Raw genomic sequence first — 15659 nt, forward strand, 5'->3', positions numbered from 1 at the left:
CATGAATTTGGAATGGAATTAGGAAGGAAGGAAGGAAGGAAAGAGGAAGGGAATAAGGGAGGAAGAATAAAAGGAAAGGAGGGAGGGAGGAAGAGAGACATGCATTTTTAAAATATATATATATATTTTTTTGATTTTTTGGCTGTGTTGGGTCTTTTGTTGCTGCGCGCGAGCTTTCTCTAGTTGCCACGAGCAGGGGCTACTCTTTGTTGCGGAGCACGGGCTCTAGGTGCGGGGGCTTCAGTAGTTGTGGTGTGTGGGCTTCAGTAGTTGTGGCTTGAGGGCTCTAGACACAGGCTCAGTAGTTGTGGGGCACGGGCTTAATTGCTCCGCGGCATGTGGGATCTTCCCGGACCAGGGCTCGAACCCGTGACCCCTGCATTGGCAGGCAGATTCTTAACCACTGCACCACCAGGGAAGTCGGTGCATTGTTTTTAAACTGAGGTATAATTAATATATAATGAAATGCACAGCTCTTAAATGTTTAGTGGAAGAGTTTTGATAATTTCATGTACCCAAGTAGCAACCACCTAAAATAAAATATAGACTGTTTCCACCCTCTCCAGAAAGTTTCCTCATGTGAGGAAGTACACCCATCAGCAAGCATCATTAAAACCCCCCTCCTCGGCTTCCCTGGTGGCGCAGTGGTTGAGAGCCCGCCTGCCGATGCGGGGGACGCGGGTTCGTGCCCCGGTCCGGGAAGATCCCACATGCCGCGGAGCGGCTGGGCCCGTGAGCCATGGCCGCTGAGCCTGCGCGTCCGGAGCCTGTGCTCCGCAACGGGAAAGGCCACAACAGTGAGAGTCCCGCGTACCGCAAAAAAACAAAACAAAACAAAACAAAAAAACCCTCCTCATCACTGGTCCTCCCAATGTCTATCGTTCAGTTTACAGCTGCTGCCGAAACTGCTCTCCTCTATTTCAAACTTCTCCAGGTTTTCTTTTCCTGCTGTGCAGCCCGTGGCTTTCTCTCTGTTCCTCCACCCACCTCACATCTTTATTATACAGGACACCTTGGCCCTTTTCATTCGTTTTCTCTCTTTTCCCCCATCAAGGGAATTCTCCACAATAACACAGAGCTTGCGAGCAATCAAACATAAATCCTTCTTCTTAGGAAAGGAAGGTGGAGTGTGCGTGTGTGTGTGTGTGTGTGTGTGTGTGTAGACTGTGATTTAACCACAAAGGGGAAGGATGCTTGTTTTATGTTAGTGGCGGTGCACTGTTCTCCTCATCATGGAACATCATGTGTGTGTGTGTGTAGACTGTGATTTAACCACAAAGGGGAAGGATGCTTGTTTTATGTTAGTGGCGGTGCACTGTTCTCCTCATCATGGAACATCATGTGTGTGTGTGTGTAGACTGTGATTTAACCACAAAGGGGAAGGACGCTTGTTTTATGTCAGTGGCAGTACACTGTTCTCCTTAGCACGGAACATCATGTTCGTTAGCAACATCATTAAGAATCGCTGTCTGACAAGAACATTTCTCAAACTGATGTGTCCCAAGGAGCTTTAGACCTGTGGATATAAAACACCATCACCCAAACGAGAACAAGCAAAGGCTATGTATTCAGAGCTTGCTACCGGAAGGCAGTTAGCCATCATCATTCGTGTTTGGCAGACACCCCAAATCTGTTAAAGGATGGGAAACCTTTACTGCAGATGAAAAGGGAAAGCCTCAAGCATGCCCTGACGGGAGGGTGTTGGTTTGGGGAAGCTGGATGTGGACTAACTGGAAGCCGGGCATCCTATGTGCTCGATTAGAGGAACACACTTGGTTTTCTCTGGTTGGTTCTAAGTTTGGCCCATTGCTAGAGATTGTGGGTCAGAGCTCTGTTTTTATACGTTGTCTAGCCATTGTCCATTTGTATACTCAGTCCCTCAGAGCGAGGGATATGTAGGAGAACTCTGGGGTCCTGGATGGTCTGCTCTGAGCCCTTTTAAACAGCATCATCAGCCTTGGCCCATCCTCTCCTACTCGACTTCTGTACCTCTTAGTGTCCATACCTGTAATTTCACATCAACTTCCCAATCCCTCAAACAGATCTAGAATCCGGCTCGACAGACCTAAGGAGTCTTCAGAACGGATGAGCGGGGCTTTGCGTTGGTTTGGTGTGGGAGGAGATTGAGAATGCAAGGGTAGTGCTGAGGCGGGAAACCGGCTACCAGGAGGGTCGTGTTACTCTCTGCAGGTAAGAGAGGAAGCAGTCAGTTTGTGAGAGAAGATGGTGACCTCAGTTTTTTAGGCTTTATAATCTTAGATGCTGCTGTGAAGATGTTCTTTGCTCATATATCTGGAACCTGGAACGTCATTTTAGAGGTGAAGAGACCTGAAAATAAGCGATGGTCCTCAGTTTGCATGCCAAGGCTGGGGGTGGAGCGGGTAATTCAGCCTTTGCGTTTTCTATCCACCGCTACACAAACCAAGGATGGAGAGCAAGACGTCTGGACCAGAGGCCGGGCAACCTGGAACTACCAGGATTGCATCAGAGGCGAGACCGAGCTGTTGTGTGTCGTTAACATAAATGTCGTGAAGACAGAAACCATCTACCAAAGATTTCACAACAGACCCGCCAAAGTGAAAAATAAATGATTAAAGAATGTAGGTCTTGGAGCTCCTTTCAAACCATGATCCTTTATCTTCTATTTACAGAGATAAAAGTACACCCCAAAATGGTTAATATTTAAGCACGTTAATATTTACAGCTCTCTTTTTAGTAGAGGAAAGCCACTTTGGTAGTGCCAGCGTGAACCCTCCACGATGATTCCTCCCGTGCTCCTCTTGTTTTCAAGTTTTCTCTGCCACGTTGCTATTGCAGGACGAAGTAAGTTCTCTTTGCTTTTGAAAAAAATAATTCATATATCCGTCCCCCTTGAATAATACGCCAGGGATCCATAATGATTGGTTAAATTCCCTTTAGGGTGGATGCTTGAGAGAGCGGATTGGTGCTTTTTCTTTGATATAGCCCTGTCTAAAGTTCCCGCATGAGACATTTACCTTGTTTAAGCCTCAGTGTACAGACCTGTGAAATGGAGATGACAATAGCACCCTTCAAAAGTTGGTGAGATTAGACGAGGTATTGCATAAGTCAAGCATTTGGTACAGAACTCAGCGTGCATATTATTGGTAGCACGAAATACTTTTCATCTGTGTGTGCTATAGCTGAACTTAAACCTGCAAATACAGATTTCTCGGGCAACTGCTCTGTGCTCTGTTTCAGTCTGTCCCAAGCCAGATGACTTACCATTTGCCAGAGTTGTTCCGTTAAAAACATCCTATGCCCCCGGGGAGGAGATCGTGTTCTCCTGCCAGCCAGGCTACGTGTCCCGGGGAGGGATCCGGAGGTTCACCTGCCCGCTCACAGGATTTTGGCCCATCAACACTCTGAGATGCACACGTAAGTCAGCCTCCATCTCATGCATTCTCCCCGTCATTCACATCCTGGACATGTTGGGGAGATGACCTACCTTGTCATGCTCGCGGTACAGAAAGCCAGCAGAACTGTGGAGTGGAGGGCTGTGAAGAAACAGCAGGGTCTGTGGGGAGTTCCACAGGAGAAGAGGCTAAGGACAGTAAGTGCTATTTGCAGCACAGCCTGGAACTAGGGGAGATTTTAAGAAGAGACTTGGTACGATAAAAGGGGAGGAAAACACTGCTGATGTGAAAAGAGAAGTGGAGATTATATTACAAATTATATTTATAATAAAATATAAATATATTAAATTAATAATGTACAGGAATATTATATATAATAATATATCATATGTAATATAACAGTTATATATGTATATATACATTCACAGATATCTGACTTTATGGTAGATGGTTGCTTTTTTATTTTTTGGCCACGTGGCTCAGCCTGTGGGATCTTAGTTCCCGGACCTGGGATTGAACCCTTGCCCTCAGCAGTGAAAGCGCAGAGTCCTAACCACTGGACCGCCAGGGAATTCCCGATGGTTGCTCTAACTTATTCCTCATAGCGTGGTTCCGTGATGCTGGCGTTATTTTTTCACAGTCGGCTCTTGAACAAAATCCACCTGAGAGGATTTCTGGCAATTTTATGTAGAAGTCAAGCAGCAAAAATAACTGTATGGACCTATCCGAGCTCTGGTTACGTTGGTTGTATGGGTGATACCATTTGTGAAAACGATACGTGTTCATGCGGTGATTTTAATATGCTTTTTGATTAAAAAAGACAAAACGTAATTGTTAATGAAAAACCACTGTAACATCATTAGGGAAAAGTTTTCCGGAAATCAGCCTTAACTTTGGAACACTAACAACTTTCTTTTTCAAGTTATTTTCCACGTGTATACTTTCCTCATTGCAGTGAGTTGACACCATTTTGTGTTTTTCTATTTTCACTAGCATATCAGAAGCATGGACTATATCTCTGTAGTCTTCATAATCCATATTTTATTGGCCGTATCATATTTCAGGTGGATTTACCCTTTAATTACCATTAATTAAAATAATACCATGATAGTGAACATTTAGACTGTTTGGTTTTTGTCATTAGAAGTAACAATACAGGGAATTCCCTGGCGGTCCAGTGCTTAACACTCCGCACTTCCACTGCAGGGGGCGAGGGTTCGATCCCCGGTCGGTCGGGGAACTAAGATCCCGCATGCTGCATGGCAAACAATACAAGGGGTGCCTTGGTGCATATATCATTTGACTTATTTTGAGTTATCTTCTTAGAATAGTTACCAGTAGAGTTACTGGATCAAATAATAGAAATGAGTTGATACATTTTAATCTTAATAGTAAATTCTATAAATGGAAATTGACCTTTATATCTTTAAATCACAGCCAGAGTATGTCCTTTTGCTGGAATCTTAGAAAACGGAACTGTACGCTATACAACTTTTGAATATCCCAACACGATCAATTTTTCTTGCAATACCGGGTAAGGACTTCTGGCTCACAGATGCAGCCCATTCCTGCGCCCTCAAGCTAATCATCAAGGCTGGTCCTTTTCTAGTCTTTAGGCTGGACTTGCCCAGTACAGATCACTGAATACAAATCCACAGTGGTGTTGAGGGCAGGGTAAGGGGTGGAGAATACAACAGCTAGTGAAATATGAAGTCAACGTTCTAAGTTTTCTGCTCCTGATTAGTTACTTATTTGAGGAGTACATTGAAATTACTGAAACTGGGTGATAATTCTTTATGATCTCTGGGCCAAATCTTGGCATGAGAGTTAAAATACTTTAGTAATCGGACTTGGGCTTTAGTTATGAGGCTAATTTCATCGACTGTGACCTCGTGGAAGAGAATTTTATGGAGAAGCCTGAGTGTGATGATGTAAACCATAATCTTCATCCTCACAGCATCCCCAGAAGAAAGCACTTATGGTTGGTCATATGACTTCCCTGCCTCACGAGCAAATACACCATCAGTGACACTGGCGATGGCTCATCGGCTGTAGAGCAGGGCAAAGTTTCACTGAGGAGGCTTGTTTGTGATTAGAGATTAAGAAATACTGTGTGTGAAAGAGGCAGTCCTTTCATCTGAAACACCAATTGACTGGTAGGCTTCATGATGAATGACCTTGAACAAACTGGCTTCAGGGACAATGGTACATTTGCAATGGAAATAGACTGCATTGTTTTTAAACATTTGGGTCAACAGGCTCTCAGAAAAGGAATATTAGGGATTATTCGGTTTGATTCGCTTTTGTGATCCTGAAAAAGAGGTGGTTCTTTGCTTGGAAGCAGTTAACCTGACCAGCTGGTTGGAGACAAGGGGTTTGGGCACTGGATAGGGCTGGCTTCCATACCCACTAGCGATGGGACCTTCCCATTCTTCAGCAGTTCCCTGCAGCCTTAGGCTGGGAGACTTGATGAGCCTCAGAGGAATGTTAAGCCTCTCAGGAAACAGTATTATAAGACGGAAAAGAAGCCAATAGTATTTTTTTGGGAGGGGGTCTTCGTTGCTGCGTGTGGACGAGCGGGGGCTACTCTTCGTGGCGGTGTGCGTGCTTCTCATTGTGGTGGCTTCTCTCGTTGTGGAGCACGGGCTCTAGGCGTGTGGGCTTCAGTAGTTGTGGCATGTGGGCTCAGTAGTTGTGGCTCGTGGGCTCTAGCGCACAGGCTCAGTTGTTGTGGTGCATGGGCTTAGTTGCTCCACGGCTTGTGGGATCTTCCCAGACCAGGGCTCAAACCCGTGTTCCCTGCATTGGCAGGCAGATTCTTAACCACTGTGCCACCAGAGACGTCCCGAGAAGCCAATAGTATTAATCTGCAGCAATGTTTAACAGAAAAGACATTTGAGATGCCATGGGTGGATTATTTTATAATTTAGTGGATTACATTTTCCCTTTGCAGGTTTTATCTGAAAGGAGCTAATTCTGTTCAATGCACTAAGGAGGGAGAATGGAGTCAGAAACTTCCTGTCTGTGCTCGTGAGTTTGTGGGTCCCAGTTACAGGGAGGTGACTAGCTGATTTGCCTGGGACTTCCCGGGTTTTACCACTATAAGATCTACACCCTGGAAACCCCTCAGTCCCAGCTCCATGAAATGGTTGGTTGCCTTTCTGGGGACTGTCCATCCTGACATCTTACTCTGGAAGATGAAACAACCGCTTTGGAATGATAAACTCTGACCCTGACCCTGACTCTAACACTGAAACTCCAGATTAGTTAGGTCAGGACGGCAACCCACGGAGTCTCTGTGTGAAGCTGCTTGTGTAAGCTCCGTACAGACAGAGTACAGAAGCAGGAGGTATTCCACAGGAACAAACAGACCTAAACTAGGACCACGATGTCGCTCAGGTGTCACAGATGACTTGTCGTCATCAGCAGCTATTGCAGGAGGTTCCCTCAGCAAAGTCCTTCGCCAATTCTGACTCTCAGGAACGTCTTCCAAGGTAGCATTTGGATCTAAGACGTATGGTATCATAAGCAACGTGGTCTTGTAGCAGGCAAATCAGTGGTGGCAAGACCTAAATTTCCTTCATCTTTTAGATTTTTGTTTTTTGTTTTTTTTTTAACCAGTACGCGGGCCTCTCACTGTCGTGGCCTCTCCCGTTGCGGAGCACAGGCTCCGGACGCGCAGGCTCAGCGGCCATGGCTCACGGGCCCAGCCGCTCCGCGGCATGTGGGATCTTCCCGGACCGGGGCACGAACCCGCATCCCCTGCATCGGCAGGTGGACTCTCAACCACTGCGCCACCAGGGAAGCCCCATCTTTTAGTTTTTTGACTGGTTCAGACATCTGATTTCCAGATCATATTTTCTTCTTTGGCGTCTCCAGCTGACTGTGTTTACCCTGGTATTTGATCAAAGTTTGCATTTTCCCAAGTTAATCTCTGGATTTTTGTTGTTGTTGTTCTGTAAAGAGTACTTTTAAAAGACTCAACTATTTTCATTAAAATGATAGTTCCTTCTTTTTTCAGCTATAACCTGCCCTCCACCACCAATACCGAAGTTTGCAAAACTTAGTGTTTATCAGCCATTGTCTGGGAACAACTCCCTGTATGGAGGCAAGGCCGTCTTTGAATGCTTGCCACAGCACGCAATGTTTGGAAATGACACCGTTACCTGCACAGAACATGGAAACTGGACAGAATTACCAGAATGTAAGGGTGAGTGCAATGATGAGACAGAATCATCATGGGAGTGTAGAATCTCTTTTTTGAAGAGGATTGAAAATTTCTCTGTCATGGAGGGTTTCTAATGACCTTGTGTAACGAATGTTTACCGGCATCTGCCAGGTACCCAGGATGCCAGATGAGCGAGACCTGACTCAGCTCAGGAAGATGAGCTGTGATGCAGGGGTCTGTCTGCGGCTTCCCAGAGGAAGGGCTCGCGGGAGCAGTGGAGAATGGGGGAACGGCATAGGCATACCACACAAGGGCGCGGGATGGCGAGAGCCTGGGGGTGTGAAGGAGCAGGGTGTGTGCATGGACAGCTGAGTATTACTGTGAGGCTGGATTAAACTGGGGAGTCCTAAGAAACAGGCGAAAAACTGGGTTGCAGTCAGATCGATATAAGCTTTTGTAGTCTTTACCTAAACTTAAGAATCACAAGAATACTTGATTTAAAAATATATATGAAAATTCTTTCTCCTTTAATTTGACTCCTCATTACTATCTTTGAATTTGTCCACTGCATAACAAGTAGAATTTATCACGCACACCAGGAATTATACTAAGGACTGTTACCTTCTCCCGCAGTGGGTGTTACAGATATCTACTGAATGATTCAAACGTAAGTGCTTTTTAGCATAGGGAAACTACTACTACTACTAATACCTAGCACCTTTTGGGGGACTAAACTCTGGGCCAGGCACTGGTCTCCTCCTATATATGTGTCATCTCATTTAATTCTCCCAAGTCCTAAGCAGTGGGTTCTTTTTCTTTTCAGCCATTTACATAGATAGATCAGCCGTCAGCATGTTGTGACATTCTCTCTCTTTCCTTCTATAGACATACTATTTTCCCCCTGAATCATGTGAAAATAAGTTGTACACATCATGACACCCGTGAACACTTCAGCAGCATGAATGTCCGAAGAACAACATTGTCATATGTTATCACTGTACCCAAGACATTTAACATATTTGGAATTATTAACAATAATAATTTAAACAATTACATTATATACAATTAACAATATTTATTTCATATGCAAACTGCCCCAGCTGATCCAGAAGTATCCTTTATACACGTGTTTTGTTCTCTGTGAAATCTAATCATGAATCACGTATTCTGTCTAGTTGTCATAGCTCTTTGGTTTCCTTTAGTTAAGAGTTTTCCCCTGCCGTTTTGGTTGTCTTTCACTGACATTTTTGAAGAGTACATGCTAGTTGTCTTGGAGAAGTTTCCACAATGTGAATTTGGTCAATTATTTACTCATGATTGGATTTGAGTTAAATACTTTTTTTTAAAGAATACACTCCATCACATCAGAAGGCACATGGTGTCAGTCCATCGCTGTCATGCTTGATTTGATCCCTTGGTCAGGTGGGGTATGCCCCTCTTCTCTTGGTAAAGGCATCTCTTTCTCATTGAATTAGTAAGCAACCTGCGGGTGATAGTTTGAGACGGTGAGAATATTCATTCTCTAGCAGTCATTTTAGCATCCACTGATAATCCTTGAACTCAGTCAACTGAGACATTGGTGGTTACAAAATGGTGGCTTTCTAAGTTTATCTTTCTTTCTATATTTATTAGCTGGAATTTTTCTACAAGGAAGAGTTTTTCTTCCATGAACTATTTCTTTTTAGCGTTATTATAGACTCATAGATTCTTTTGCACTCAATTTGTGGAAGAGCCAAAACTGATCCAAGCAGCCCAGCACTGGATTTGGTCCCCTTGAACCATCTCATTAGACTTCCTCCCTCCAGCCTGGCTTTCTTTACTGGGGTAAATAGGGATACGGGCTTGGGGCTGTACTGCTGAGGATCTAAAGAAAGCCGGGAAGCCTTCAGTTTTCTCCTTCATATTTCATGCTGGTTTCTTGTATAGTCTGAAGACAGTCATAAGAATTAGATTTAACATTTAAAATCCAAATAATGCTGTTCTAGTGTGCATAGAGGGAATCGCTGTGTTTTAATTTCATGGTCTGTTGGTTAAAAGAGACAGACTTTTTCCGTCTTTCAAACCCACCATCTTAGACTGTGTGCAGATGAAGTTTGCAATAAGTACTACCTTGTGATTATGTGAAAGCCCAAAGCACTTGGTAACTCATTAATTTTCTTTCAAAGTGTTGTTGTTTCTATTTTAATATCCAGAGTCTCACAAGGATAAGATAAAGGGGACAGAATTAAGCACCAAGGTCCCCAGAAATTGTGTTCTATGCACAGGAACACCCAGTGATTCAGTGGTATAAGAGAGACAAGCGCGTGGCTATTCCGTAACCACTGGACCCCACGCTATTTATACTAATACGTCTTACTGCTTAAACTTTTTAGAAGTAAAATGCCCGTTCCCATCAAGACCAGACAATGGATTTGTGAACTATCCTGCAAAGCAAGTACTTTATTACAAGGATAAAGCCACTTATGGTTGCCATGATACATACGCCTTGGATGGACCAGAAGAAGTAGAATGTGGCAAATTCGGAAAATGGTCTGCACAGCCAAGTTGTAAAGGTAAGAAATAGGGGTAAGGTCTTGACCTGCCTCCCAATTCATGGAGTAGATCGCCTTTACTTGCCATCTTCTTGTTCCAGTCATCTTCCACTTTGTTTCTCAGACTTGATTCACAGCTACTGGGATTTATATGGGCATGGGGAAACTTCACGCTTAGCAATCCTGTTTGAGATGAAACTGCATGAAGTAGACATATTTTGTAAGCCTTGATAATATGGTGGAAGATCGTGTGGGCTTCCTATAATTGCTTTTAAGCCTTGGCCCATGAGCATCCTTTTTTGCTTTGTTCTAGTCAAGACCCTTCTCACTGTGGCAAAACCCAACCACACATTCCGGCTAGTTCCAGGAAATGGTGACGAATTATAAACAGGCAACAGGCAATTGTATGGACATTGACTATGAGGAAATGAAACACAACGGGTCCTCTTGAGGACTGCGACTGAAAGTCAGGAACTATTGCTACTCTTTCCACGTCTCATTGGCCTCACGGTCTCTCTCATATCCGTTTCTCTGCTTACTCACCTTGAACCTGGCTTGATGCTACACCAGGACCTCTCAACTAAAGGATGCATCACTCACTGGCGTCTTTTCCCTGAGATGCTGGTTGCTTCTGAGTTAGGTGTCTATCCTTGATCTGGTCCGTGTCATGCTTATGCAAAGAACACCGACTTTGCGCTGCATTTCTGCTCAAGTTGCTGTGGGCTGGACAGTTTTGTTTTTTTAAAATAATGTGTTTATTTTACTTTTGGCTGTGTTGGGTCTTTGTTGCTGAGCGCGGACTTTCTCTAGTTGCGTGAGTGAGGGTTACTCTTCGTTATGGTGCATGGGCTTCTCACTGCTGTGGCTTCTCTTGTTGCGGAGCACGGGCTCTAGGCATGTGGGCTTCAGTCATTGTGGCATGTGGCTTCAGTAGTTGTGGCACACAGGCTTCGTTGCTCCGCAGCATGTGGGATCTTCCCGGACCAGGGTTCGAACCCATGTCCCCTGCATTGGCAGGCGGATTCTTAACCACTGCACCACCAGGGAAGTCTGGGTTGGACAGTTTAAATAGAAAAGGCAATTAGGCACAACAGGCAAAATGACATATGACTAGGTTGGGGTCCCCTAGAAGCAGAGCCTGAGACAGGGATTCAAATACAGTTGGTTTATTAAGTGAGTCTCAGGAAAAAGAATGTGAGGCAGGTAGGATGGAGCTGGACACTGGTTCTCAAACCTCACTGTGCATCAGAATCTCCTAGAGGGTTTGTTTAAACAGAGTCTCTGATTTGCTGGAGCTGCAGTAGGACCTGAGAACTAGCATTTCTACTGGGTTCCCAGGTGATACTGACGCTGCCAAGCCAGGGACCATGTTTTGAACGAGGATGTGGGCTCAGCTGGAGTCTAACTTCAGTTTAATCCCCTGGGAGCTCTGGACCATGGGAGTCCATCCTATCGAGAGGCAAGGGGACCTGATTATTTTGATCCCCTTCTCAGCCCGTCATAGGCTGCGGGCTGCTCCCTTCCCTGACCCTGGGGTTGTGGACTGATGTGCATACTCTCCTTGGAGAGGTGGCTCTCTTATGGCTGAAGGGCATTTTTCAGAGAAAGGAGCATTTATGAGCTGTTATGAGCCAACACTCACAGTGGCTGGTGGGTGGTGCAGCAACTCAATAAATGGGAGCTGAGTGGGGCGGGGACGCTTACCTGAAAGGGCAGGTATCTGATAGGGGACGCTTACCTGAAATGGCAGGTATCTGATAGAAGTTCTTTTGCACAGAAGCCTAGTATCTGATGCTTCTGCTCTGACCTTTTTTTTTTTTTTTTTTTTGTGATACGCGGGCCTCTCAGCGGCCAGGGCTCATGGGCCCAGCCGCTCCGCGGCATGTGGGATCTTCCCAGACTGGGGCACGAACCCGTGACCCCTGCATCGGCAGGCGGCCTCTCAACCACTGCGCCACCAGGGAAGCCCTGCTCTGACCTTCTTATGTGGCTACTCCAGGGGAAGAAAAGGCGATCTTGGAAGCCACGATTAAAGGTTCTATTGATAAGGAGCAACAGTTAGCAATGATACTGATGTTACTTGCTGTCTTAGAACCTTCTCGTCTTGAGCACTTTGTTTCAGGTCTGAACATCTACTGGTTCAAATGCTACATTTTCTTTAAGAAAGAGTAAATGAAGTCCTGTCTTGACTACAAATATTGTCTCTTTCAGCGTCTTGTAAATTATCTGTTAAAAAAGCTACCGTGATATATGAAGGAGAGAGAGTAAATATCCAAGACAAATTTAAGAATGGGATGCTGCATGGCCAAAAAATTTCTTTCTTCTGCAAAAATAAGGAGAAGAAGTGTAGCTATACAGAGGATGCCCAGTGCATAGACGGCGTCATTCAAATCCCCAAATGTTTCAAGGGTGAGTTCAACACTGGAATGTTTAGCTAGCACTTACGCTTGTCCTTCGCCATAATCAGTACTTTTATTACCTGATGACTAAAAGAAGCCATGTTAATGTGGCCACTGGATTTTTTAAAAGAGAGTGGGGCAGGAGGAAATACCAAGATGAAGCAGTAAGCTGTATTTAGTTTCCCCACATTTTCCTTTCCTTTTCTTTTCCTTAAAACTCAGGGTTGTGGTTTTATTTGATGAGTGTTGAATTATGCCATCATGTATAATTCCAGGTTATGCTTGAATACTAATAATAATATTGAATGGAATACTGAATAATAATACTGATCACCTCTTGGTCCCAAATGATAAAGAACTCACCCCAAACTACAAAGTAACTCATGTCAATGGTCATTGGTTTATAGGTCTTCTAACATTTCTTTCCTTCCTTCGGCAATTCCTGGTGTTTGAAAAGTACCCATTAGCGCAAAGTGTTCGTTAGAGCTAAACATTTTAAGGAAGATGATATTGTGTTTGTGGGTGATAAAGAAGTGTATAATGGCCAGCATTAAAGCCATTAGTTTCAGGGTTTTTTTTTAAATTTATTTTTTAAAATAAATTCTGGATACAAAACTTTTTTTTTTTAATTACAAGCTATGAAAATATCTTCCCCAAGAATGTGATTTTCTTTTAACATTGCCTACAGTAACTTTTTTTTATTGGAGTAGAATTGTTTTACAATGTTGGGTTAGTTTCTGCTGTAGAACAAAGTGAATCAGCTATACGTATACATACATCCCCTCCCTCTTAAGCCTCCCTGCCACCCTCCCCCCACATCCCACCCCTCTAGGTCATCACAGAGCATTAGTTTCAGGTTTAAGGTCTACATATCTTTGTTTCTACAAAGGAGGAGCCAGCCAGAAGCTATTATTGCCTCCAGGTTTAGAAATGCTTCAAGAATGTTGACAGCCCTGTATCAGCTGGCAGAGGAGAGAGTTGGGAGCAGATTAGAGGAGAGAGGGGTCTGAGAAGTGGCCAGCTAGAGAGAGAGAAGGAAATGATAACTAGCAAATAATACCCACCTCATAGGTTTGATGATTAGAAATATTATGCGTGACATGGAGTAAGTACACAATGATAATAATGGTGGTTATTATCACTATAATTACAAATAGTTAGAAATGCACTGGATAAATTGTTATTGTTCAAAACACAGCAGAGCCCTAGTGAGACATTATATACTAAAGTTGACAAAGCACAGTAATCCTAGCACAGATCAGCAGAAAAAATATTAGCGGAAGATAATTTAAAAAACCAAACAGAGCTTTGTTAATGCACTTCCTCGTGCTGTTCTCTTTTACAGTCTTCAGACAGATGCAGCACTGTTGGTGCATTGGCGATTACATAAAGGGCTGATACAGTTTTTTTCTTTTAATCTTGACTGTCAGAATTATACCTAATCTTTTATTTTCTCTCTTGGAAACGAGTGCCTTATCATTTCCCTGATTTTTCTCGCATCACTTAAAGCTCACACTGAATGCTTTCATTCACGTAATTCGATTTATTCTGCACGTTTATAAAATGTATTTGACTAGGCTTGGCTACTTAACAGATTTAAGAGATGACTGTTTCTCATCAAAAAAAAGAGATGACTGTTTCTCTTAAAATGTTTTTTTTTTTCTCCCCAAACAGAGCACAGTTCTTTCGCTTTCTGGAAAACAGAAGCATCTGATGTAAAACCGTGCTAAGTTGGTTTCCTGATTCAAAATTAAGTGTCATCCTTGTATGTGTTTGTCCAAGGAACCTAATGGAAATGGAAAAATAAAGTGACTGAATGTATCGCGTCAGCCATTGCAGTGTTACTCCAGGGTAGCTTACTTTGAATTATCTGGTTAAGAAACCCAAATATTCGGAACATTGTCCTTGCATGGCTGTGAAATGGAAAGCGTAAATAATTACCTAGGTAACCCAGTTACCCTTTCCCTAATTCGACTCCTAAACGCTTTCACCTAAAACAACTGCGAGGCAAGAGTTTTCTTAGAATGGTCCACAGACCCCGGCATCAGTATCGCCTGGTAATTATTACAAAGGAAAAAAATGCTGTGTCCCGGAATTTCCGAGGATGGCCTCCAAATCTACATTTATAACAAAGTCCCCAGATAATTCTTCGCATTCTGAAGTTTGAGGAGCATCACCAAAAAGGAATGCATCGACTTTCAGGCCAATAGAAATGGATCTGAGCCCTTCAAGTTCGGTTTGCATAATGCCTAAACAGCTTTCCTTGCCCACCAGAATTCCGTGACCGGTCACTGACACTGCTCCTTTGTTTATGTCTAACGTCCTTGGCCTTTTCTCCTCCTGTAGTACGTGCTGGCAAAGCCCACCCCAGGCTCTAGCTGCCTTCCCTGTGCCTGCACCAGAGCAGCTGAACGTTGCTGGAAAAAAAGAAAACCTCACAATTATGCTAATAGGTCCCACTTCGATTCACGAACGTGGGCCTCACATACGCTCTCAACCGTGCCTGGCAATCCTACCGCATTTCACTAGTTTGTTCTCTCCCCAACTCCCCAACGTGGCTGTTTCTCTTCTCAGCCCTTCTCAAGCCATCGTCCCTGTCCTCTCTCTCAGCCGATGACCTTGCTCCTTTTTCGCAGAGAAAATAGAAAAGACCCTTTTCAGTCTTCCCATGACCAAGTCTACCATCTCAGCCATGTCTGTACCAGGGTCTCTGCCCTCCGCCTCGTTTCTCTGAGATCCCGTCTAAGGGCAAACCTCGTGTCCGGGATCCCGTCTTCTGTCTCCTACTTAAGGATTTTGTTCTTCTGATGAATGATCTTCCATGTTTATTTTTTTTCCCCTTTCTACTGGAGCATTTCTATCAGCATATAAATATGCAATAATATCACCACTGTTTTAAAAAGAAAACCTTACTGTTACCTCACATCTTTTTCTAGCTACTGCTCCGTCTCTGTATCCCTTTTTATAAAAGTCCCAGAAAGAGTTGTTTACTTTGCCATCTCCACGCTCTGTACTGCCCATCGCGACTGGTAAACTTTGTCTCCGCACAGGTGTTTCCTCCGGGATGCGTCTTCCTCAGGATTCACCTGCCTTCACGGGGTGTGGTCCGACATCTCCTCCAAGATGCTTTTCTCTTCCTCCTCCCTTTACAGAAATCAGTGTGCCCCCCACTTCCCAGGATGTCATT

General features: G+C 44.0%; 1 protein-coding gene across 1 annotated transcript; it reads left to right on the forward strand.

Annotated features, from left to right (window-relative positions):
- Positions 1–2759: 2759 nt before the first annotated feature.
- On the forward strand, positions 2760–14202 carry APOH (apolipoprotein H). Its single transcript, XM_030837970.2, has 8 exons — positions 2760–2823; positions 3220–3396; positions 4812–4908; positions 6328–6404; positions 7396–7584; positions 9915–10094; positions 12285–12482; positions 14147–14202. Exons 1-8 carry the CDS (start codon positions 2760–2762, stop codon positions 14200–14202), a joined length of 1038 nt encoding a protein of 345 aa, XP_030693830.1.
- The last annotated feature ends 1457 nt before the right edge of the window (positions 14203–15659 follow it).

This window comes from Globicephala melas, chromosome 20 (assembly GCF_963455315.2).
Source record: "Globicephala melas chromosome 20, mGloMel1.2, whole genome shotgun sequence".
NCBI classification, from domain to species: domain Eukaryota; kingdom Metazoa; phylum Chordata; class Mammalia; order Artiodactyla; family Delphinidae; genus Globicephala; species Globicephala melas.